Source organism: Loxodonta africana, chromosome Y (assembly GCF_030014295.1).
Source record: "Loxodonta africana isolate mLoxAfr1 chromosome Y, mLoxAfr1.hap2, whole genome shotgun sequence".
Classification (NCBI taxonomy): Eukaryota; Metazoa; Chordata; class Mammalia; order Proboscidea; family Elephantidae; genus Loxodonta; species Loxodonta africana.
In genome coordinates this window covers 15,524,837-15,548,685 of record NC_087370.1, presented here as the reverse complement: position 1 = coordinate 15,548,685, position 23,849 = coordinate 15,524,837, and the positions used below count along the sequence as shown (strand labels likewise).

At 38.0% G+C, this 23,849-nt stretch overlaps 1 protein-coding gene across 1 annotated transcript in view; it reads left to right on the top strand.

The window, feature by feature from the left end:
• Positions 1-715: 715 nt before the first annotated feature.
• The window catches only part of LOC135229078 (eukaryotic translation initiation factor 2 subunit 3, Y-linked), a 65,067-nt gene continuing 41,933 nt past the window's right edge, over positions 716-23,849 (top strand). The window contains exons 1-11 of the mRNA XM_064278874.1: positions 716-788; positions 1,380-1,443; positions 2,791-2,918; positions 3,009-3,130; positions 7,092-7,186; positions 8,577-8,735; positions 9,737-9,871; positions 12,620-12,714; positions 13,095-13,239; positions 17,273-17,442; positions 18,957-19,129. Coding sequence (XP_064134944.1) covers positions 720-788; positions 1,380-1,443; positions 2,791-2,918; positions 3,009-3,130; positions 7,092-7,186; positions 8,577-8,735; positions 9,737-9,871; positions 12,620-12,714; positions 13,095-13,239; positions 17,273-17,442; positions 18,957-19,129 — 1,355 coding nt within the window. The 5' untranslated portion in view covers positions 716-719. The remainder of the gene's footprint in view (positions 789-1,379; positions 1,444-2,790; positions 2,919-3,008; positions 3,131-7,091; positions 7,187-8,576; positions 8,736-9,736; positions 9,872-12,619; positions 12,715-13,094; positions 13,240-17,272; positions 17,443-18,956; positions 19,130-23,849) is intronic.

The following is a 23,849-nucleotide window of genomic DNA, read 5'->3' as shown; positions in this document are numbered from 1 at the left end:
CTTTGCTTTTGTCATTCTGGCGCCTCTGAGCCTTTCCCCCAAACTATCCCTAACGGGTATTTTTAATAAAAAAAATCAGAAATTAAAAAACAAAAACAAACAAAAACCACTGCTGTCCAGTCGATTTGGCGTCATAGCGACCCTGTAGGAAAGACTAGAACTGCCTCATCGTGTTTCCAAGGAGCACCTGGTGGATTCAAACTGTTGACCTTTTGGTTAACAGCCGCAGCTCTTAACACCTATGCCACTAGGATTTCCAAATAGAGATACCTGTGCATGCACCAGGCTGCCCTCCCTGAAGCTCCTCACAGACGGGCGCGGAGCCCGAGCCAACCTCGCCTCAACCAATTATAAAACTCAGTATACCAACAACGATGTTCCATCTTTTTTCTGCTCTCACATCCCCAGATAGGACCCCACCAGGAACGGAAATGACCTCTGCCCGGAACCGCGCGTATTTGGCGTCATAATCAGCAATGCAGGGGACCTTTCTTGGGCTGCCTTCAGCGTTGCCTGCACAAATATCCCAGGGGTCTAAGATTAGTAGATTCGGAAAATTGCATCGTGTATCTTAGTGAGCCCCTGCTGCACCAATTCTCTGCCTTTCCTAGGCTTGGGCCCTTGTCTGCCTTCCCACCTCCGCTCCCCCGCCCTTTTAACAAGAGGGCCTGCATGCTGTCAGGCGGTATCTTGGGCGACTTCCTTCTTCTCTGGGCAAGATGGCGGGGGGCGAAAGTGGAGTTACTCTAGGGCAGCCTCATCTTTCTCGCCAGGATCTCGCCACTTTGGTGAGGTTTAGCTTTGGGGGGACGCGGAATGAGGTTGGGAGTGGGGGTGGTCTGCTCTCCTGGAGGCGTTGGGGTTAGGCGGTGCCGGGCCCTACAGAGCCTCAGTTAGGAGAAAGCCGCGGATCTGGACGCGGTAAGCCGTGCTCGGGCTTCGCACGTGGGCTTGGTGTGGGTGTGTGCGGTTGTGGTACTTCCAGCTCCAGAAGGATTCGGCTCATAGTCAAGGTGTGAAATGCCGGCAAGGCTTTCATTTATGGAAGCCTGGAAAGAGGGGGCCTGTATGACGGCCTTGATTTATAAAGTCCATGGGAGTATCTGCACTCATCGATGTTGATTCTCTTTAGATTGGAGATTTCGGAATTCTAGACCTACTATACGCAGTCAATGGAAATCACTTTTTATTTTTTTAACGATGAAATGCTCCTAGGGCTTCCCAGCCCTAAGATTCAGTTTTTCAAATGAAGACTGCTTTTGCCGGAAAGGCGCTTCCTATAGCCAGTTATATATAGGTCGTTGCTGGCTGTAAATGACAAAGTCAAAGGAAAAGTCCTAGTTTGTCGTACATACCATAATAAAATTGTTTCATTACAGGATGTTAACAAGTTAACTCCACTTTCGCGCGAAGTTATCAGCAGACAAGCCACAATTAATATAGGTAAGAATAACTGAATACGGAGTGGTTGAGTTGACTCGCCTCATCTCCAGCAAGTGATTTTAACCTCTTTTTGGGGTGATTAAGCGAGATTTTAGATACTCGAGAAATACATTTCAGAGTTTGTGAGTAAAGAATCTGCTGGATGTCTTGGTAAGTTCAAAGAATGCTCCCTATTTCTAATTTCTTGTTAAGATGCTTTGGATTCCGGTTTTGATTAATACTGACCCATGTGACAGTAGAGCTGTACCTTGGCTGATCACCAGTTCTTTCTCCTGTGGAGCTGCCACCGACCTGGTTTGCAGCCTATCACTGTAAACATTGTGCCACTAGGGCACCTTTCTTACAAGATGGCAAGGAAAGACAAGATTCATGAAAAGGCAGCATGTGATAATGTTTACTTCACAGGATTATTATAAGTGTATGGTTTGTGAAGATCTTATTTGATATGTAAACTGGTATTAAAGGGATTCTATCTTTTTGTTATCCTTAGTAATTTAGAGAAGTTCACTTTTGTTATTTATTTTTATCATGCTTTAAATGAAAGTTTACAGTTCAAGTTAGTTTCTACTGCAAAAATTTATACAATATTATCTGAGTCTAGTTGCTCGCTGTATAATATGACAGCACTAAGGGTACATTTTGGTATGTAAAGTATGTACAAACAATAAACCCCAGTAAGATTGTCGTAAAGTTATTTAAAAGTTGAAAGATGCTAGTGTTAACATCATTATTATAACTAAACTCTGGTTTTCATGGATTTCTTGTTTTTTGGTGTCAGGGATTTTCATACCTATTTACTTCACTGCTAGAAAGTTTCTCAGCATACAATGTTTTGTGTACCTTTCACAAACTATTTTAGGTGTAGGTAATCTTTTCTGAAATTAGTAACAAGTTGAATACCTTTTGTTACATTGAGTATGTTTTTAAATATACTCGGTGACATGGACACTGCTCTTCAAAGTGAACAAGTTGGAACAAGTTTTGGGTAGGAAAAGATATTTGGGAATTACAAATGAAATTATTATCGGTTATAGATTGACAAAGGAACCCTGGTGGTACAGTGATTAAGGTCTTGGCTGCTAACCGAAGGTCAGGGTTTCAAATCTACTATCTGTTCCATAGGAGAAATGTGGCAGCCTTATTCCACAAAAATTACGGCCTTAGAAACCTTTTGGTGCAGTTCTGCTTTGTCCTGAACGGTCTTTATGAGTTGGAATCAACTTTAAGGCAACGGGTTTGGTTTTGGTTTGGTATAGCATGACATATTTGCAGTGAGTTATTTTTTCTAACTGATGAAATATTTGGTGTGGTTGGTTGGATGTAAATTAATATTTTTGTTTTTGTTAGGTACAATTGGTCATGTCGCTCACGGAAAATCTACAGTTGTAAAAGCTATTTCTGGAGTTCACACTGTCAGGTTCAAAAATGAGCTGGAAAGAAATATTACAATCAAGCTTGGATATGCTAATGCCAAGGTGAGTGATATGCAGCGAACCTAGAATCCTTTTTACTGTAATTGCAGACTATACAGATGACACATTCGGCCTTTTCATTGAAACTTTCAGATTTATAAACTTGATGATGCAAGTTGTCCTAGGCCCGAATGTTACAGATCCTGTGGAAGTAGTACACCTGATGAGTTTCCTACAGACATACCAGGAACCAAAGGGAACTTCAGATTAGTCAGGTAATAATTTTGTGCCAAACACACCTTTTTTTTTTTGTGAAGTGCTTTTTGTAGTATTTGAGTTATTAAGCAATAATTTAAACTTAAGCTTGATGCAGATGCATGTCTGGTAATATATGGGTAAGGAACTTGAAAGAGTGTTTTCCGGGTAAGAGAGAAGGGTCTTTACAATAATAGTTAAGTTTTATTTTCGTTTTTGTGTATTAATGTTACTTATAATATGAAAGGTACAGTATTTAAAAATGATCACTTGAAAGTTCTCTAAAGGAAAATTACCACTTAAGCAGAATGGAATCTTTAGATTTGATGGTTTCTTTCTCCAGACCTGAGAACATCCTAGACATTCTTAATTGCATTTTAACATATTGGCTTATCCCTGTCCTGTTTTTAAAATTGTGGTTCTTCATAAGAAGACACTTGACAGCCACCAAGTGCTATATATGGGTGTTAGGAACACCAAGTAAAATTTAGATTACAGCAGTATAAGCATATTGTGTTTTAAAAGGGTAACAGTTCTGTATGCAGTGCATAGAATAATTTTTTTTAAAGTGCTGCCGTCTTCGTATTAGACTGGCAGTTGTACTTAGCTTTTCAAGGTGTGAGAGATACTTTGGTAAATTCCTTTTTCTCTCTTCTGTTAATACACTTTTTGTTCAAGTATTTTCATCACGCGATCACAGGTTTTCCTGTGGACTCATATTAAAAAACTCTTAAGCTTTTTCTGGTAATTTTTAAAGAATTGCAGTAAAATTAGTCTAAAATCTATATGTTCTTAATACATTTTATTATTAAAATCGTTTAGCACCTAAAATTACAAATCTTCGCACATTGTTCTATTGCCTAGGGCTCCCATAACAAAAAAGAATAGACATTTATTTTCTCAGTTCAGGAGGCTAGAAGTCCAAGTCGAGGTATTAGCCTTGTAGGCTCAGAGCTGTTCTGGTCTCTCTCCTAGCTTTCCTGATTGCTGGCAATCCTTGATCTTCCTTTGCATTTATAGATTCATTTGCTTTCATTGTTGGCATTGGTAGAGCTATGCTTTCCCTGTTAGCTCTAGGGGAGGGGGTCCTTCATCATCTCTTTTAGCTTTTAGCTTGTGGACAGGTCCTCACATGGTGTCTTCCTCCTGTGTAACTCCTTTTAAGAAAAAAAAAAAAAGAGATTTGTATATTCACATCAAATATAGTTTTCCCCATCCGTCCCTCCCCTCTCCCTAGTAATCATCAATCATGTTTTGTCCGCATGGATTGACCTGTTCTAGATGTTCCTTCCTGTAAGTAGGATCTTGTGGTGTTTGTCCTTTTATATCTTGACTTGTTTTACGTAGATTATTTTGGTTCTTCCACGTGGTAATGTGTATCAGAACTTCATTATAGCTGGATAATATTCATTGTGTATATATACTAGTATTTGTACATTCGTCTGTTGATGGGCTCTTGAGTTGTTTCCACCTTTTGGCTATTGTAAATAATGCTGCAGTGAACACTGAGGTACTTGCGTGTTTTTGAGTAGCTGCCTTCAGTCCCCAAGTGATGTTTAGGAGTAAAGCTGCTGAATCATGTAGTATTTATATGTTTTACTGCTGTAGAGACCACGAAGGTCTTTTCCATAGGGCCTGTACCATTTTAATTTCCGTGAGCACGATTCCCATTTCCACACATTTTTGCTGACACTTATTTTCTGTTTTTTGATAATAGCTGTTCCTAATGGTGGCAGTTCATATCTGACTGTGATTTTGACCCACATTTTTCAATGACTAATGATGTTAACCATCTTTTTATGTACTTTTGGCCATTTGTATGTCTTTGGAGAATTGTCTGTTCATGTTTAATTGATTCCTTAGTCTTTGTTGTTGAGTTTTAAGAGAGCTTTATGAACTCTGGATATGTGGTTTCCACATACTTTATTCCGTTCTCTAGGTTGTCTCTTTACTCTCTTAATGTCCTTGATATACAAAAATTGGTAAATTTTGGTGGTCAAGTTTCTGTTTTCTCCCATGTCGTGTGCATATTTTGTCTCATATCTAAAAATCCACTCCCTGAAAGAAATATCTTGACACTTTACCCCTATAAAAGTTTTATGGTTTCATCTCTATTTTTATGGTCATTGATAAACTTTTGAGGTGATTTTTATAAGCGGTGTGATGTATAGATCTGGACTCATTTTTTCGCATGTATAAGTCTGGTCGTTCCAGCACTGTTTGTTGAAGAGACTTTCCTTTCCCTTATTGCTAGATTTAGCATCATTATCAAAAATCAGTTGGCCATAGATGCATAGTTTTAATTTTGCATTCTGAGTTCTGTTCTCTTGGTCTATGTGTTGATCTTTATATCAGTATAGCACTGCTTGTGTTAGTATAGCCTTGTAGTGTGTTTTAAAATCAGGAGGTGTGGGTCCTACTTCTTTTTTTTTATGATTGTTTTGGATATTCAGGGCCACTTTCAATTTCATGTGAATTTAAGGATCACCGTTTGTAATTCTGCAAAAAAGTCTTAGAATTTTAATAGGAATTGTGTTATATCTGGGGTCCTGTTAGCATAGTGGTTAAGAGTTTGGCGGCTAACCAAAAGGCCCGCAGTTCAAATCCACAAGCCACTCCTTAGAAACCCTATGGGGCAGTTTTATTCTGTCCTGTAGGTTCACTATGAGTCAGAATTGACTCGATGGCAACAGATTTGGTTTTGGTTTGTTTTTTCTGTGGATCACTTCACAAGAGTTGACATCTTAACAATAGTAAGCCAACAGATCCATGAACATGAAATATTTTTCCGTTTGTTTAGATGTCTTTTGATTTCATTCAGCTCTGTTACATAGTTTTCGTTTACCTCTTTGGTTACATTCATTTCTAGGTATTTTATTTTTTTCATAATTTGCTTTTCAGATTGTTCATTGCTGGTGTATGTAAAGGGAAAACTGATTTCTCTGTGTTGATCATGTACCCTGAAATTTTGCTAAATTTGTTCATTAGCTGAAATGGCTTTCTTGCAGATACTTGGCAATTTTATATCCTCATGTCACCTGTGAATAGAAATAGTTCTACATTTCCATTTGGGTGACTTCCAATTTCTTTTTCTTTTCTAATAACTAGCGAGGACTTTTAGTGCAATGTTCAATAACCTATTGCCACTGAGTCAGTTCTGATTCATAGTGACCCTGTAAGATAGTAGAATTGCCCATAGGGTTACCAGGAGTGGCTGGTGGGTGCAAACTGCTGGCCTTTTGGTTAGCAACCTGAGCTCTTAAACACTGCATCATTAAGGCCTAAAAAAGCACGGTAGAGAAAATCAATGAAAAAAAAATTCTTCAAAAAGCTAAAAAAATTGACAGACTGCTATCAAGACTTTCACATTTAAAAAAGACACAGGTTGCTGATATCAGAGATGAAACTGTACATATTACTAGAGACCTTCCTTATTAATAATAAAAGGAAAATAATGGAATACTGAAGATACTAAAAGCTCTACATACAAATTAGACAGTATTAATGCATGGACTAATTGCTGAAAAGCACAAACTACCACATTGAATATGGAAGAGATAATTTTAATATTTTAATTATTAGAGAAGTTCAGTTTGTAATTTTAAAAATTAACTATTAAATCATACGAGGTGATTTTTTTTTTTTTAGTGTAAATCACATATGTCAAAGTCTGTATTTGTGTGTCTTGAATGTCTCCCGGTTATCCACTGCAATATTGACGTGTAATGGTTTTCAAGGCTTTTTAGAGCCTTGTCTTTGGGTAAGTTATATATAAACATAGTTTCTTCTACTTTACAGTGATCAACACCTATTTTATTTTAATAATTTCTCTTCCAGGTTCTGGAAGCGCCAAGTTTTGTAGCCACTTTACTCTGCAGCAATATGAATTGTTTTCTATGTGACTTAACATTAGAAAATCTATGATTTGCATGTTTACATTTTGATAGATATTAAAGTTGATTATTACTTCTCAATATTTAGGCATGTTTCATTTGTTGACTGTCCTGGCCATGATATTTTGATGGCTACTATGCTGAATGGTGCAGCAGTGATGGATGCGGCCCTTCTGTTGATAGGTAATAATGTCTGAATTGGTTTGGATAAATCTAGTGTGGAGCTAGTCCAAGGTGGAATATTTAAAGGGGAACTAGAGCATTTAAGAGCCGTATCATTACCTCCTAAGAGTGACATAAATGGAAACTAAGATATCATTCAGGAAAGCATTCCTCTGCCAGTTTTCACAAAATATTAAACAAGATGGACCTGGACTGATGTCTTACAAGATTTTTTATGGTACGTGCAAAAAAAAAGAAAAAATTAACAGTGTTAAATCATATAAAGTAATGTATAGTTTCAATTCAAATATTCTGTATGTAAGTGTATGTGTGTACTTTTACGTTTTTAATGTTTCTGACCTGTCCACTGCAACATCTACATAGAAGGGTTTAAGTTAGATACAAATCGCATTCATTTGAAGTATTGAGGTCTAGACCTTTGCGGAGGTATTCAATGCCATAATTGTGTTTTCTTCCCTATACGGGCTGCCGTGATGATATTGGAGGCTGTAATTTTTCAGCTGAACATTGCCAATTAAGGAAGATGATCTTTGTAATGCTGAACAAAACAATTTTTTAGTAATATATCATAGGTTATCTTTCCAGAGGGTGTTCTCCCCTTTTGTTAATGAATAGTTGTATTTGTTATCTATTGCTGTGCAACATGTTACCCCAAAAATATAGTGACTTAAAACAAACGTTTAGTATTTTGAGCTTTGTGGGTTAGGAGCTTGGGTTGCCCTGGCCAGAGGTCTCTTGTGAGGTTGCATTAAAGTGTTTGCAGTGGCTGTAATTATCCCAAGTTAATCTGAGGCTACAGAATCTGTTTCCAGTATAAGCCTTTGTTCCTCTTCATGAGGCCCTCTCACGGTTGTTGCTATGGCAGCTAGTGGTTTGAGAGATCCCTAAGATGGAAACCGGAGCCTTTGTAACCTAATTTGGTAAGTGAGGTTCTGTCACTTCGCAGTGTTCTGTTTGGCAGAAGTTAACAGTTAAGACCACTTAAGGGGAGGAAATTTCTTTCTCTATTTCAGTAGCTTTGTGTAGTTTTAATTCATAGACTGCATTAAGTAACTTCCCGTCTTAACTAACCTGCCTCTCAGGACCCAGCATGAGCCAGAATATCCCAGAGACAAGATTAGAGCCTAAGCAGAAGTTGAGAGTAGACCCTGGAAAGACAAATTTACTCATTCCAAGCATTGTGCTTAGGAACAGGAAAGGGTGTCCAAAGGCCTGGAGTTACCAGGGAAATCAGGGGTAGAGTTTAAACAGAGGTGTTTGCACCTTGGTAACTATGTGTAATTTTTTGCCTCGAATAGGGCTGGGACATCCAAACATCTCTGTTAGGTGCTGTCGAGTTCTTATTACTCATTTTATTTTTTATTTTTTTAATTTTTCTTCATTAATATAGCTGGTAATGAATCTTGTCCTCAACCTCAGACTTCTGAACACCTGGCTGCTATAGAAATCATGAAACTGAAACATATTTTAATTCTACAAAATAAAATTGATCTGGTGAAAGAAAGTCAGGCTAAAGAACAGTATGAACAGATTCTGGCATTTGTACAAGGTGAGAAATCATACTGTCTGATAAATTTGAGTTGGTTTTGAGGAGTGTTTAATCTAGGTATTTTTATAGATTATTTTAATAGATTATTTAAAACGGTGTGCTGTGTAACTGATGTCATTGAACAACTTGTGTGGAAATTGTTGAAGGGAACCTCAACTGCTGTGTAAACCTTCACCAAAAACAACAGTTTTTTTAAACTGTACATGTGAGTCATAAGCTCTGTTTCTCTACATGCCACTTAACACCTCTTTTGCTTTTAGTTACTTAATATAAGTAATAAGATTAGCTTTGAATTTGACATGCTCAAAAACATTTCGGCTAGCAATGAAGTTATGCTTGGAAAACTCCATTAAATTTGTTTTAAAAATCTTTCCCAGTGAAATGAATGAAAGCACTTTTCTTGTTGGTTGGTTGGTTTTTATTTTGCCCTCATTTATTCTCATTAAGTACTTACTTCCAGAACTGGAATGACTAGGATTTAATCTTTATAGTATCCCTTTCTTTAGCAGCAGAATATTTTTCATTTTGGGGAAGACATGACATGTTTCATTTTTGGCTTTTGATTTCTTGTCCTTATTTCTTGTTGCAAAGATTGACTTTAGAAGCTGTTTATATAAAAAAAAAAAGGTTCTGCCTATAAAATCTCATTATGTTTGACATTTAATTAAAGGTCTGTAATTTTATTTTGGTATTTATTGGGGGGTAAATTATGTGGTCTTGGAAATCTTTTTGATTAGCAAAGTCTGTTAGTAATGCTAGTATTTTGTAAGCATTTTTCTTTTTATTTTCTTTTAAAGGGGCTAGTATTCATTTTCAAAAGAGAAAACAAACTTAGAATATTGCTGTCTTTCTAGACAGAATAACCACTTCCCACTTGTTAACATTTTTGTCAGAATGTTTGGGCATTTTTTTTTTTACTAATTTTTACAGCTGTAAAATAGGCATGTGAAGTGATTTCTGTAAAAATGAAGGATATTATTTTTCTGAATTTTGTCATGTAGGTACAGTAGCAGAGGGAGCTCCTATTATTCCAATATCTGCTCAACTGAAGTACAATATTGAAGTTGTCTGTGAGTACATAGTAAAGAAAATTCCAGTACCTCCAAGAGACTTTACTTCAGAACCCCGACTTATTGGTGAGGATCTAACCTCTTGACCTTTAAGTTTGATCTTTTTTATATTGTGCAGAGGTGTTAGTAAATTACAATCACTGTAAATTTTTTTGAATTTTAAGAAAGGGAGTAGGTATATGAAATACAAGGGAAACTTTTTTTTTTTTTTTTTTTGGATGGTAGCATAGCTTCTATCATCATAGCAAAATGCAAGCTACCACAGTATGACAAATTGAGGGATGGGTGGTGGAAAGGGTATGTATAAAGGTCTAAAAAAAGACTGTTTGCTCTTATCCTCTAGGCTGTCCAGGGAAGGTTCATTGAAATTTGTGTGTCCTCAGCTTTGGACACCCTTCCCCTTCTCATCTCGGCATTCATTCATTCAGTGCGTGCATTCTGAGCACCTGCCATACAGCAGGTGCTGATAACTAAATTTAATGCTGAGTCAGAGGATGGTTTTAGAGTTGGCAGGAGTAGCTCCATGTCTCATTCTTTCTGTGACACAGCAGAAACTCGCCATGCTGAGTGCTGTGGCTTCTGACTATTTAGTCACAGGTCAGAGTACAAATACGAAAATGTTCCAGCGGCTTTAAAAAACACTTTAATAAAGATAAGAGAGTAAAAGTCCGCTACCCTTGTGGCCATCCTCAGTAAGAACTGGATCCAGGGAAGAGTAAGAAAGTAAACAAAGCCAACAGTGTGCTGGTTCTCAGTCCTTCCCCTGAGGAGAGCATAGCTGAAGAGTAGAAGCTTAGAGATGAGGGGCTGTGGTGTGTGCCTGGCTTTCCTGAAATGCTTTTGGCAGAAAATGACAGGAATACCTTTGTCATGTTTCTCCCTCTACTTTATGGGCCCAAGCAGGGGGAGCAAAACAGTGAGCAGCTGCCCTTGTGTTCTGTGAGAAGTGCAGTTACAGGGAGGTTGTGAAATTTCGTGAAACATTGTTCTGCCTTCAGTCTCCCTCATGTCAAGGTTCTCATGAAAACTCCGGGGAGCTGGTCAGGGTTTCTTGTTGTATGAGATCACATGGCCTGTAGCATGGACATAAATTGGACCCAGATTTTGTGTGTCTATCCAGCCAGCACTCACCTTGTCAGTGGTTTGCACCAGACTACATTAAGAGCCGAGCCTGCAAATGAGGAAGACTTTAGCACCATCCATGAACAACACCCCAGATCCATGCTGAACCCCTCCCTGATGTTGGTTTGTTCTGTTTGTGGAAATAATCTATTCCTGTTGTTCACCGGAGGCTTTCCTAGTTAATTGCCCCGTCTTATTCTGGAGCTTCTGGAAATGTCAGGAAGAAACAATCCCAGCTTATTGACTGACATCAGAACTGACATCTTTCATTTTTGTAGTTTATAGCAAATGGCAAATTTTTTTTTCCTTTCTTAAAAAATGTATTGTGGAAAAATACATCAAAAAAATGCCTTTTTAACCATTTTTAAATGTAACAATTATATTCACCTTGTGTTGCAATAATCACCACTAGGCAAGAGTTTTTGTGTTCAAAAATCTCTTAAGAAGAGTGACAAGGAAGGTGGCTCCCACACCCAGGAGTATGCTGTCTCATGGGAAGGCCCAGACATGAATGCGCAGGCATCCTTAATACAGACTGCTGGTGACAAGTGAGGCTGTGTGGACTTGGATACACCCAAAGCAGGAGAGTTACAGGGAGCTGGGGAAACATTGCATTTGTGAACGCAGTGGAGTGAAATTAAAGTGTATATATTGATTAATTCTAAGAGTGTATTGGCAATGCTAGATTGTGTTATTAGGTGAGGGAGAAAATTCTTAATATAATAGGAATCATAACCCTTTTTGTGCTGAGTATATGGTGTGTTCTGTGATCAAGATTAGAGTAATACAATGTTTTCTATGGAAATGTAATGTTTTAGTCAGGAAAGTAGTACTACAGCTTCGGCACAAATGATTTCATTGTAGCATTAACGGAGATTTTTATGTTCATTTTACCTTGGCTTGTATTAGCAGTTCCGATACTGCTATAATTTAATCATTTAAGCTTGTGGTTCCATAGGGATGTAGGAGCCTTTTCAGAACTGATACTTGAGTCCCTTTTCATCCAGGCCTTCTGTGTTTATGGGAAATCTCTTGGGTTATTGGGATGTACATTCTTTGTTGAGGATTACTGCTCTTTGTACTGACATGCAGACTGTATTCCTAGAATTGTTTTGGACATTTAAAACTGAGTATGTGTTACAGGGCATACAGAGATGTGTATAAATTTTTGTTTTTACTTCCCACAACCTTGAAGTAAATTTCTGTGTATTGCCTCATTTCTGTCTCTGTTAATGTAATCATATGAGTGTAGGTGTGTATGTTTGTATGTGTTATTTTCCTTTTTTTTTTTTTTAATGGAGATAGGGTTGCACTCTGGAGCTTAATTTTATAACCACTTTTTTTTTTTTTCTTTTAACATTTTTCAGCATCATCCTTCCAAATCATTATTTAACTCTTATATTCTTTTATAATGGTTGTGTGGTACTGCATAGTGTGAATGTACCGTGGTGTGCCACCTTTTGATCAGATCATTTTTTCCACTGTAAGACTGCAGTACTGGTTTTAATAATAATATTTTATTTTGTCACAAAGCCACCTGTATGGTATAATTTTAAGTGGCTACACATTTTCAAAAGTTAACTTTAAAAACTGTTTCTTCTAATTCAGATATCACAATGATTTTAAAAGATGTAATTTTCCGTCTCTGTTTTCCCTTACCTCTTTTTTCTACCTTCTTTCCTTGCCTTCTAGTTATTAGGTCCTTTGATGTCAACAAGCCTGGTTGTGAGGTTGATGATCTTAAGGGAGGTGTAGCTGGTGGTAGTATTCTAAAAGGAGTATTAAAGGTAAACTGGTCTTTAATCTTTTGTCATCTTCTTAGCCAGAAAAAAAAATTTTTTTTAATCGGTAAAGCACATCTAAAAATTGAAGTATTTTAAAAATATATTTTTTATTTACTACCATATCTTTTAAAAGTGTCTTTTAGCTGAATCATAGGTTTTTGTGGAAATATAATGTTTTGTAAATAGTTATTTATAATTTGTTGGTTGTGACTTCATAAAAAATTTCTCACATTTTTAGTTTTTTTTTTTTTAATGATGTGTGAAATAATTTTTACAAATAGAGGAAGTCTTGCCTTTTTAGTTTAAAACTCTCTGGACTTTTTGCCTGCAAATGGTTAATTGTATTGACCCAAATATTTTAATTACTTATTTGTATATTTCAGGTGGGCCAGGAGATAGAAGTCAGACCTGGTATTGTTTCCAAAGATGGTGAAGGAAAACTCATGTGTAAACCAATATTTTCCAAAATTGTATCACTTTTTGCAGAGCACAATGATCTTCAGTATGCTGCTCCAGGGGGTCTTATTGGTAAGGATTTTACTTTCATCTGTAAACTTTTATTTGTGATTGTTCATAGTATTTTCGTATGAAATGGATTACCCAAGAGGATATGTCCATAAGTAGGTATTTTAATCTACGAGGCACGTGGGGCCTCCATAAGTCCGAATAAACTCAAGAGCAACTAACAACAGCAACAACATGGGAGGGTGGGATGGAGAGATGTTGATGTGGCTATGTTACTGATTTTAGGTATTTTTTGCAGAAAATTATTTTTATGCTTTAAAGATGCATGAAATATATATAGATGTTTTGGTTTTATATATGGTATAGCTTCAGCAGTAACAGACTTTTATGATTTAGCATTTACTCTTAATCACTAGATATACATATATGTATATATATAACACATATTTTACCTACCCAGTTTTTGCACTAGAAATCGTTACGTTTAGTGTGCTTTCTTATAAATGGACAGTTGTCCACAGATAGCATCTGGATTGTGTCAGATCTTATTTATACTGGTGGTGAGAATAAAAGAGAATGTAGTTTCTGTTTTGTACAACTTGCTGAAATAACTTTGTTTCTAGTCCCAGGGAATTAAAAGGTTTTGTGAGAGTTTATAGTTTTAAGAGTTTCTACTACCTTTCACCTTTGTATTAGAGAAGAAAATATTAGGTGAAGGAAGAATTTGTCCTTTGGTTCTCTGTTTTCACACCTGTATATCTTAAATTTATAACGTGGCAACTCTGGAAATCGGATTCTTCTGCTTTCAGAGGGTTTGTTGTTGCAGCTTGCTGTGGTAGTTGTGGTTTGTTTCTTTAGTGACTTTTTTGTTGTTTGTTGCCGTGAAGTTGATTCCAACTTATGATTTCTCCAGGAGTGTGAAGTAGAAGTGTGCTTCATAGGGTTTTCAAAGCTGTGACCTTTCGTAAGCAAATAACTAGGCCTGTCTTTTGAGGTTTCTCTATATGGGTTCAAACCACCAACTTTTTGACTAGTAGTCAAGCACTTAACCATTTCTGACCTAATTCTGTAAGGTGTGTATTCTTTGTTCTTTGTGGCTGCTGAAATCAGTTGTTAGCTTAATGGTTAGCTAGTGATCAAACATAGATTTCCTTAAACACCTACAACAAGTAAATCTCCCAGTCTTTGCCAAGGGGCTCTGTGTGTGTTTTGGGGCATGCCTTTAACACTCACCAGGAAGTTGACAACTTTGCCTTAGCATTTATTTCATGTTTGCACAGACACTCCAGGTCGGCCAGAAGTGAGACCTTAGAGTTTCTCAGTCTTTTCTGATGTTAGAGCTTTTCAGAGACCCCTAGGGATGTTCTAAAGCTTTTCCTTTTAACCTTTTTGTATTGTTGTTGCTAGGTGCCATCCACTTGGTTCTGACTCACAGCGACCCTATGCACAACAGAATGAAACACTGCATGGCCCTGCACCATCCTCACAGTTGTTGCTGTGCTTAAGCCCATCGTTGCAGCCACTGTGTGAATCCATTTCTTTGACGTTCTTCCTCTTTTCCTGTGACCCTCTACTTTACTTAGCATGATGTCCTTTACCAGGAACTGACCCCTCCTGATAATGCATCCAAAGAATGTGAGACGTAAGCTCACCATCCTTGTTTCTAAGGAGCTTTCTGGTTGTACTTCTTCCAGGACAGATTTGTTCGTTCTTTTGACAGTCCACGGTGTATAGTCAACAGTGTTCACCAACACCATAATTTAAAAGCATTAATTCTTTGGTCTTCCTTAGTCATTGTCCAGCTTATGAGGCAATTGTCCACGAGTATGAGGCAGTTGAAAACACTATGACTTGGGTCAAGTTCATCTTAGTCCTCAGGTGACCTCTTTGCTTTTCAACACTTTAAGGAGGTCTTTTGCGGCAGATTTGCTTAATGCAGCGTGTCTTTTGGGATCTTGATGACTGCTCCCATGACTATTGATTGCAGATCCAAGTGAAACGAAATCCTTTACAACTTCAGTCTTCTCCGACTCATAGTCGCTGTTTATGTTGGTGAAAGAAGGTATTTGCAATGAAGAAATTGTTGATCTTGCAAAATTTAATCATGCCATCTCCGGCATCATTTTTATCACCAAGTCTGTATTTTCCAACTACTGATTCTTCTTTATTTCCAACTTTTGCATTGCAATTACCAGTAATTATCAGTACATCCTTATTGCATGTTCGATCAACTTCATATTGCAGAAGCTGATAAAAATCTTTAATTTCTTCATCTTTGGCCTTAGTGTTTGGTACATAAATTTGAATAATAGTTGTATTAACTGGTCTTCCTTGTAGGTGAATTGATAGTATGCTGTCACTGACAGCGTTGTACTCCAGGGTAGATACTGAAATGTTCTTTTTTGCAAAGAAAGCAACAGCATTCATCTTTTAAGTTGTTATTCCTGGCATAGCAGACCATATCATTGTCCTATTCACAGTGGCCAATACCAGTCCGTTTCAGCTCACTAATGCCTAGGATATCAATGTTGATGCGTTCCGTTTCATTTTTTGACCATTTCCAATTTCCTTAGATTCATACTTTGTACATTCCATGTTGCTGTTATTAATAGATGTTTGCAGCTGTTTGTTCTTATTTTTGGTAGTGCCACATCAGCAAGTGAAGGTCCTGAAAGCTTGACTCCTTCCACATTAAGGTTGGCTCTGCTTTGAGGGGCAGCTCTTCCCCAGTCATCTTTTGAGTGCCTTCCACCCTTCCAAAGTGATAGATCTCCACGCATCTGTCAGTTTGTTGTAGTGTGAGGGCTTGTGTGTTGCTGTGATGCTAGGAGCTCTGCCACCAATATTCAGACACCAGCAGGGTCACCCATGGAGGACAGGTTTCAGCTGAGCTTCTAGACTAAGACAGACTAGGAAGAAGGACCTGGTGATCTACTTCTGAAAAGAATTAGCCAGTGAAAACCTTACAAATTAGCAGTGGAACATTATCTGATAATAGTGCCAGAAGATGACCCTCTCAGGTTGAAAGGCATTCAGAATACCACTGGGGAAGAGCTGCATCCTCAAAGCGGAGTCTGCCTTTAAGCTCGTTGTATAGTCTGTTGTTTTGCCTCAGCTATTATCTACAGATGGAGCTATGGTGGTATAGTGTTGAAGAGGTACGGCAAGCTACAGCTGCTAACCAAAAGGTCGGAATTTCAGATCCACCAGGTGCTCCTTGGAAACACTATGGGGCAGGTCTTCTCTGTCCTGTAGGGTTGCTATGAATCAGACTTTACTGAGCGGCAGCAGTTTTGGTATATAGTCTGTTGTTGTGCCCCAGATGTTACCCACAGATGTTAAAGAAAAATTGCCTCTGATATTTTTGGCAAACTTTCTTGCTTTTCAAAAGGTCTTTTCACTAGGCATACGGACAATGGAATTGAGGATTTAAGAAGCGCCATTCCCATTCTCTTCCCTTCAGTGACTGCCAGTCTGCTGATTTTTACCACAAATGTGTAGGTTGGTTGGTTTCTCTGCTACCACAGAGCTGTGGAACGGGGAAAGGCAATGGGGCAAGTTAAAATGCTGCAAAGTTCACTATTCTTACTGAGATTCATTCTTTTGATTGCTGCAAACCTTTGGTTAATTTCCAGATTTTTGGAAAAGGAAAATGGATTCTAACAAATTTAGCCAGCTTTCTTGTTTCTTTTGCATATGTGAGAAGTTTTGGAGGCCCTTACTTCATCGTTTTCACTTATGTTCTTTTTTAGCTATATGTCTCATTTCTCTCTCTCTTTTTTTAATCCTCGCAACTAACAGTTTACTCTATGTAATTACGATTGATTTTTGTTTGTTTTGGTAATAAGAAAATTGATTACATCCACCCCTTACGGATAATTTAAATCAAGAAAATCTTTACTGAAATTTCCAGCAAGTTTCTCATTTTCTTGTCTCTTTAGATAAAACATGAACTATGTTGCTGTTACATGAGCATAAGCAGAATATAACTTGTTTAAACATATAGATATAGGCTATAATGATTTAATAAAGTTTCGTTTTTGCAAGCATTTTAAGAAATGAAAAGTTGGAACATAGACATTTTATTTTGTATTAGGAGTTGGAACAAAAATTGACCCCACTTTGTGCCGGGCTGACAGAATGGTGGGGCAGGTACTTGGTGCAGTTGGAGCTTTACCTGAAATCTTCACAGAATTGGAAATTTCCTATTTCCTACTCAGACGGCTTCTAGGTGTGCGCACTGAAGGCGACAAAAAAGCAGCAAAGGTAAATGCTTTTCATAATGCCTATTTAAAAAAAGAGACAAGTAGTGATGTTACTGTCCATTTTGAGTTTCATTCTTCTACAGTTAAGAAAAACAAAAAAGAAAAAGTGAATAAAAATTCCTATATATCAATGACCCGATAAACAAAGCTAGTCAAAAGTTAAAAAACAAAGCAAGGGAAATATTTGTCATGTATTACTATTCCTAACGTGCCTTGTGACTTAAAAAATAAAAATTGTCAGCTCTTAGCGAGGATATAAGGAAAAAAGCATTCAAAATGAGAAAGTGTAAATTCATAGCATAATTTTTTTAATCAATTTGATTGTTACCAGAATTTCAAAAGTGCAAGCACTTAGCCCCAATAATTTCACTGCAGAGATTTTGTTTTTGTTTATTGCTTTTTCATTTTTTAATAACACTAGGAAAATACATCATTTTACAGAGAATGAGGGAGGTTGTGTGTATTTTGACATTAAAGGATATCCAAGATATTAAGCTTCTGGAGAGAAAAACAGAAGAGCAATGTAGAGTTCTATATTGCCTGTTTTGACACTGGGCTACTGAAACTTAGATTTGTCATGTTTTTTAAATAAGGCTTATTTTTCTTACTTTCCAACTTTCAGTAACACATGAAGCCCTTAAAAATACTGATCTGAGTTTGGGCACTACGCTATAAATGAAGGCAAAAGTAGTAATAGACTAACCCATTGCCATTGAGTTGATTCAACTCATAGAAACCATGTATAATGGAGTAGATCTGCCCCAAAGGGTTTCCAAGGCAGTAATCTTTACAGAAGCAGATTGCTATATTTTTCTCCTGCAGAGCAGCAGATGGGGTCAAACCACCAACCTTTCAGTTAGCAGCTGAGCGCTTAACCTCTGCACCACCAGTGCTCCTTATAGGACTGATATCTAATAATTCACTTATGTGGTAGGTGTTTCTCAATTTTGTAAAAGCTCAGAACATTTCAGTACGTACCTTAGGTTACATGAGTGGAATTAAACTTTGAGAACCCAGTTAACTGTTTTATTACTCTTGTCTAGCTGCACGCTCCACGAAAGTTTGTGACTTCTTTCTTCCACACAGCAACATGAGCATTTTAAAGTTTTCTTCCATTGGTCTCTTCTATATTTACTAGCTTATTTTAGAGGTGGACCTTATATAACTGTATTGATTGCCAAATGAGCTGTTTTCCGCATATAAACTATGTATGCAGTGAATCTTTGAGATGAACTCAGTGAGACTGCGTTGTTTCTCTGCATCTCACAAGTTTTCCCCCTTTGACAGGATGTAGTCTTACCACTTTTCTGTCATTCATTTTTGTGGAAGACATTTGAATTGGCCTTCACTGACAGGTTTCTGCCTTTTGCAAGTTCCAGCTTTCACAGGTTTCACAGTAATTCAAATCCCAAAATAATGAAATATCCTACAGAAATTTGCAAATTCGCACTTAATTATTAAAATGCATTTTCTTTGTTTAGAGGTTTGTGGTTTTTTCCTAATTTATTTCCATAGGTGCAGAAGCTATCTAAGAATGAAGTGCTTATGGTGAACATAGGATCCCTGTCAACAGGAGGAAGAGTTAGTGCAGTGAAGGCTGATCTGGGCAAAATCGTTTTGACTAATCCTGTGTGCACAGAAGTAGGAGAAAAAATTGCCCTTAGCCGAAGAGTTGAGAAACACTGGCGGTAAGTTAGCATAGCCAGTATCTAATTTAAAAAAAAAAAAAAAGAATTTTTTTCTTGTGGGACTTAATTCTTCTCTATTTTTTTTTTTTTTTTTTAAATTTTTATTGTGCTTTAAGTGAAAGTTTACAAATCAAGTCAGTCTCTCATACAAAAACTTACATACGCCTTGCTACATACTCCCGATTGGTCTCCCCCTAATGAGACAGCCCGCTCTCTCCCTCCACTCTCTTTTCGTGTCCATTTCACCAGCTTCTAACCCCCTCTACCCTCTCATCTCCCCTCCAGGCAGGAGATGCTAACATAGTCTCAAGTGTCCACCTGATCCAAGAAGCTCACTACTCACCAGCATCCCTCTCCAACCCATTGTCCAGTCCAGTCCCTGTCTGAAGAAGTTGGCTTTGGGAATGGTTCCTGCCCTGGGCCAGCAGAAGGTCTGGGGGCCGTGACCACCAGGGTCCTTCTAGTCTCAGTCAGACCATTAAGTCTGGCCTTTTCACGAGAACTTGGGGTCTGTATCCCACTGCTGTCCTGCTCCCTCAGGGGTTCTCTGTTGTGTTCCCTATCAGGGCAGTCATTGGTTGTAGCCAGGTACCATGTAGTTCTTCTGGTCTCAGGCTAGTGTACTCTCTGGTTTATGTGGACTTTTCTGTCTCTTGGGCTTATAATTTCCTCATGTCCTTGGTGTTCTTCATTCTCCTTGGGGACTTAATTCTTGATGGTGTATAGATACAAATACTTTTTCTTGAATCCAGGAGTTCTTGTAGCTTTAATTCTTGGCTATGTATTTATTTATTGTACTTTACATGGAGGTTTACAGGAAAAACCAGTTTCTCATTAAACAGTCAGTACACATTGTTTTATGACATTGGTTAACAACCCTGCGACATATCAGCATTCTCCCTTCTCAGGCTTGGGTTCCCTATTGACAGTTTTCCTGTTCCTTCTTGCCTCCTAGTCCTTGCCACTGGGCTGGCACATCCCCTTAGTCTTGTTTTGTTGAATGGGCCTGTTCAATCTTTGGCTGAAGGGTGAACCTCAGAAGTGACCTCATTAATGAGCTGAAAGGGTGTCTGGGGCCATACTGTCAGAGTTTCTCCAGTCTCTGTCAGGCCACCAAATCTGGTTTATCTTTTTGAGTTGGAATTTTGTTCCACATTTTTCTCCAGCTCTGTCTGTGACCCCCTATTGTGATCCCTGTCAAAGCAGTCAGTGGTGGTAGCTGGGTATCATCTCGTTGTACTGGACCCAGTCTGGTGGAGGCCATGGTAGATGTGGTCCATGAGTCCTTTGGACTAATCTTTCCCTTGTATTTTTAGTTTTCTTCATTCTTCCTTGCTCCTAAAGGGGTGAGACCAATGGAGTATCCTAGATGGCTGCTCACAGGCTTTTAAGACCCCAGATGCTACTCACCTAAGTAAAATTTAGGACATTTTCTGTATTAACTATATTATACCACTTGAGCTAGATGTTCCCTGAGACCGTGATTCCCACAGCCCTCCAGCCAGCAATTCAGTCCCTCAGGGGGTTTGGATGTGTCCATGGAGCTACCATGATCCTACCTTGTACAGGTGGTGATGGTTTCCCCATTATTGTGTACTGTCTTAACCTTCATCAAAGTTAATACTTATCTATTGTCTATGTAGTGTTTTCCCCTCCCTCGTAGCCATCAAAGATTGTTTCTTTTTCAGTGTAAGCTTTTTCATGAGTTTTTACAGAAGTAGTCTCATGTAATATTTGCCTTTTTGTGGTTGACTTATTTCACTCAGATTTATGCATGTTGTGAGATGCTGCACAGATTGATCATTGTTCTTTAGTGTTGTCTAATACTCCCTTGTGAATGTGTACCATAGTTTGTTCCAACTCTCGTTGTTAAGACTGTACTCAGTGTGTAAACACAGAAACTTCCTTCCCTTCATCTCAGGTATATTCCTTATAAAATCAAACAATTCTGCTTTAATAAAAACTTCAGATGTCTTTGACTTCTTAAATATACGTAAATCGTTGCTTGTTGGGGGTGAATGTCTCTGAGTGGCACAAATGTTTAGGTCCTCAACTGCTGGCTGGAACATTGAGGGGCTGAGTCCACCTGAGGCACCTAGGAAGAAAGACCTGATGAAGTGCTTTGAAAAATCAGCCATTGAACACCCTGTGGAGCAGTGTTGTACTCTCAAACACGTGGACTCGCTATAAGAGTCAGCTCGATGACAGTTGGTTTGATTTGGTATATCTTTTTTATTTCTGATCTGTTTCAGAGTAGGTTGCTTGCATTTTGCCCCTTGATCTTGTAATACTTCAGTATGCGCTTTCTAAGAATATATTTTCTTTCATAACTGGTTCAGGAATTTAATGTTGATAACATACTAAAATTAATACTTTTTGTTTTTTAATCTGTATAATACCGTATTGTGTTTTTGGTTAAACCTTGACAAAAGCAGTTCCGGCTCCCATTCAGCAATTTCTTCTCAAGTTGTTCAGTGACATTGGTTCCATCCCTTACAATGCATGAGCATCCTCATTATTTCCATTGTTCCATTTCGATTAATCTAGCTTCCCTTCCCCCTTACCTTCTCATCTTTGTTTTAAAGTAATTTATGACTGATCTCATATAGGTGAATTTTTTTTAAAGGAGCACAGTACTTGTGGGTGGTATTCATTATTTTTTAGCCCATTAGTTATTTAGCTGAATCGTGACCGCAGGTTAGTTTTGGTTCAAAGTTTGAAGAGTATCTCAGGGTGGTAGTCTTGATAAGTCCTCCAGTCTCAACTGGTGCTGTAAGTCTGTTTTGTCCGTTTTTAAGAATTTCGAGGTTCTATTCCACATTTTTCTCCCATTCCAACAGGGCCATCTCTTGTGTCCATGGTCAGAACAGTAGTGGTAGCTGGGCAATACTAGTTCGTCTGCTCTCAATGTCGATGAGGCCATGGTTTCTGTAGACTGTCCTGTAGACGAGGTTTTTTCTTTGAGTCTTTGGTTTCCTTCTTTTTCTATTGCCATGTAAGAGTAGAGACTGATAGTTTTATCTTACATGGCTGCTTGCAAGCTTTTAAGACTCTGGACAAGATTAAATTGAGCCAGGCATTAAAAACACTTTTCAATACCTTAAAAATGGGAAATGATGATGCTATGGTGTCACTCAGAATGAATTAAGTTACTAATCCGGGAAAAACCAAAACAGATAGTCAGAAGCCAAGGATGCATGTTTTGCTAGTATTACCTAGCTGTTTCCATCTAAAGAACTTAGAAGCTCAAACTAGGATGTAGAACATAACTTGATGAGCTGTATTAGGACAATTGACCGACTTGCCCCATGAGACTGTGGTGCTAATCTTCAAATGCAGAAATTCAGTCTTCCAAGGTGTTCGTAACTGCCCCCAATGTGCTTCATTGTATATGTGAATAAATGTGCATACAGTCACTAGGTGCATACATGTGTATATGCAAATGTGTATATATCTGTGCACTTACATGCCTACATATATAACTGCATATGTATGCTTTGGTTGTTACTGCTGTTTTGCAGTTATACAGTAAAGTCTGTGAGAGCTAGAACTTCATGGGACTGCCTTATTTTTCTGGGTCTCACAAGTTTTCTGCCTTAGACAGGGTACAGTCTTACCACTCTTCTGTTACTCTTGATTAGTGGAAAATATTTTAGTTTTCCTTCTCTGACAGGTTTCTGCCTTACACACGTTCTGGTTTTCACGGGTTTTACTGTATATACCATACCAATTACCAACAGGTTTATTTTTCTTGTGTACTATTTAGTGACATCATTTTCTTTAGTTAAGCTGTGCATGTTCCAGTTTTGTTATTTGTTACAGTAATGCCATTTATAGTAATTTCTCTGGATCACACATTTCATTTTGTTCATAAAGTTTCTTTTAATGTGAAGTTTACTCAGCCTTTCTTTGTCTTAGGTGAATTCACGTTTAAAGAATATAATATATGGTTCTTATTTGAGTTTGTCAGATAAGACTGAGGTTATGTAGTCTTTTTAAAAATTTTTATTGTGCATTAGGCATAAGTTTATTGAGCAAGTTAGATTCACATTTGATAGAGTGTACATACAGTGGTTCATTTGCTACAATGTGTCAGAACTTTCTCAATTTCTGTCCTGGGTTCCCCTTTACATTTTGTTCTGATTTTCTACTCCTTCCTGTCTTATGTTTGCTTTTGGGCAAATATTGCTCTTTTGATCTTGCATAATTGATTGTTCTGAGAAGTATGTGTTATTGTTTGTTTTATAGGCTTGCCTATTGTTTGGTTGAAGGGTGGTCTCCCGGAATGGCTTCATTTCCAGCCTGGAAGGGTCTTGTAGGTCCACAGTCTTGGAGTTTCCTCTGGTGTCTGTCAGGCTATTAAGTCTGGGCTTATTTGTGATTTCAAATTTTTTGGTTTACATTTTTTTCCTGCTGTATCCAGGACACTCTGCTGTGATCCCAGTCAGAGCAGTCTGTAGTGATAGCCAGGCTGGGCACCATCTCGTTCTTCTGGTCTGAGGGATTGTAGGCTGTGGTTCATGTGGTCCATGAGTCATTTGGACTAATTGACCTCTTGAGTCTTTGGTTTTCTTCACTGTTTTGCTCTGGACAGGAAGAGACCAGTCCTTGCATCTTAGGTGGCCACTCACAAGGTTTAGGACCCCAGACGTTACTCACCAAAGTAGGATGCAGAACACTGTCCTTATGAAATATGTTGTGCCGATTAATATAGATGTCC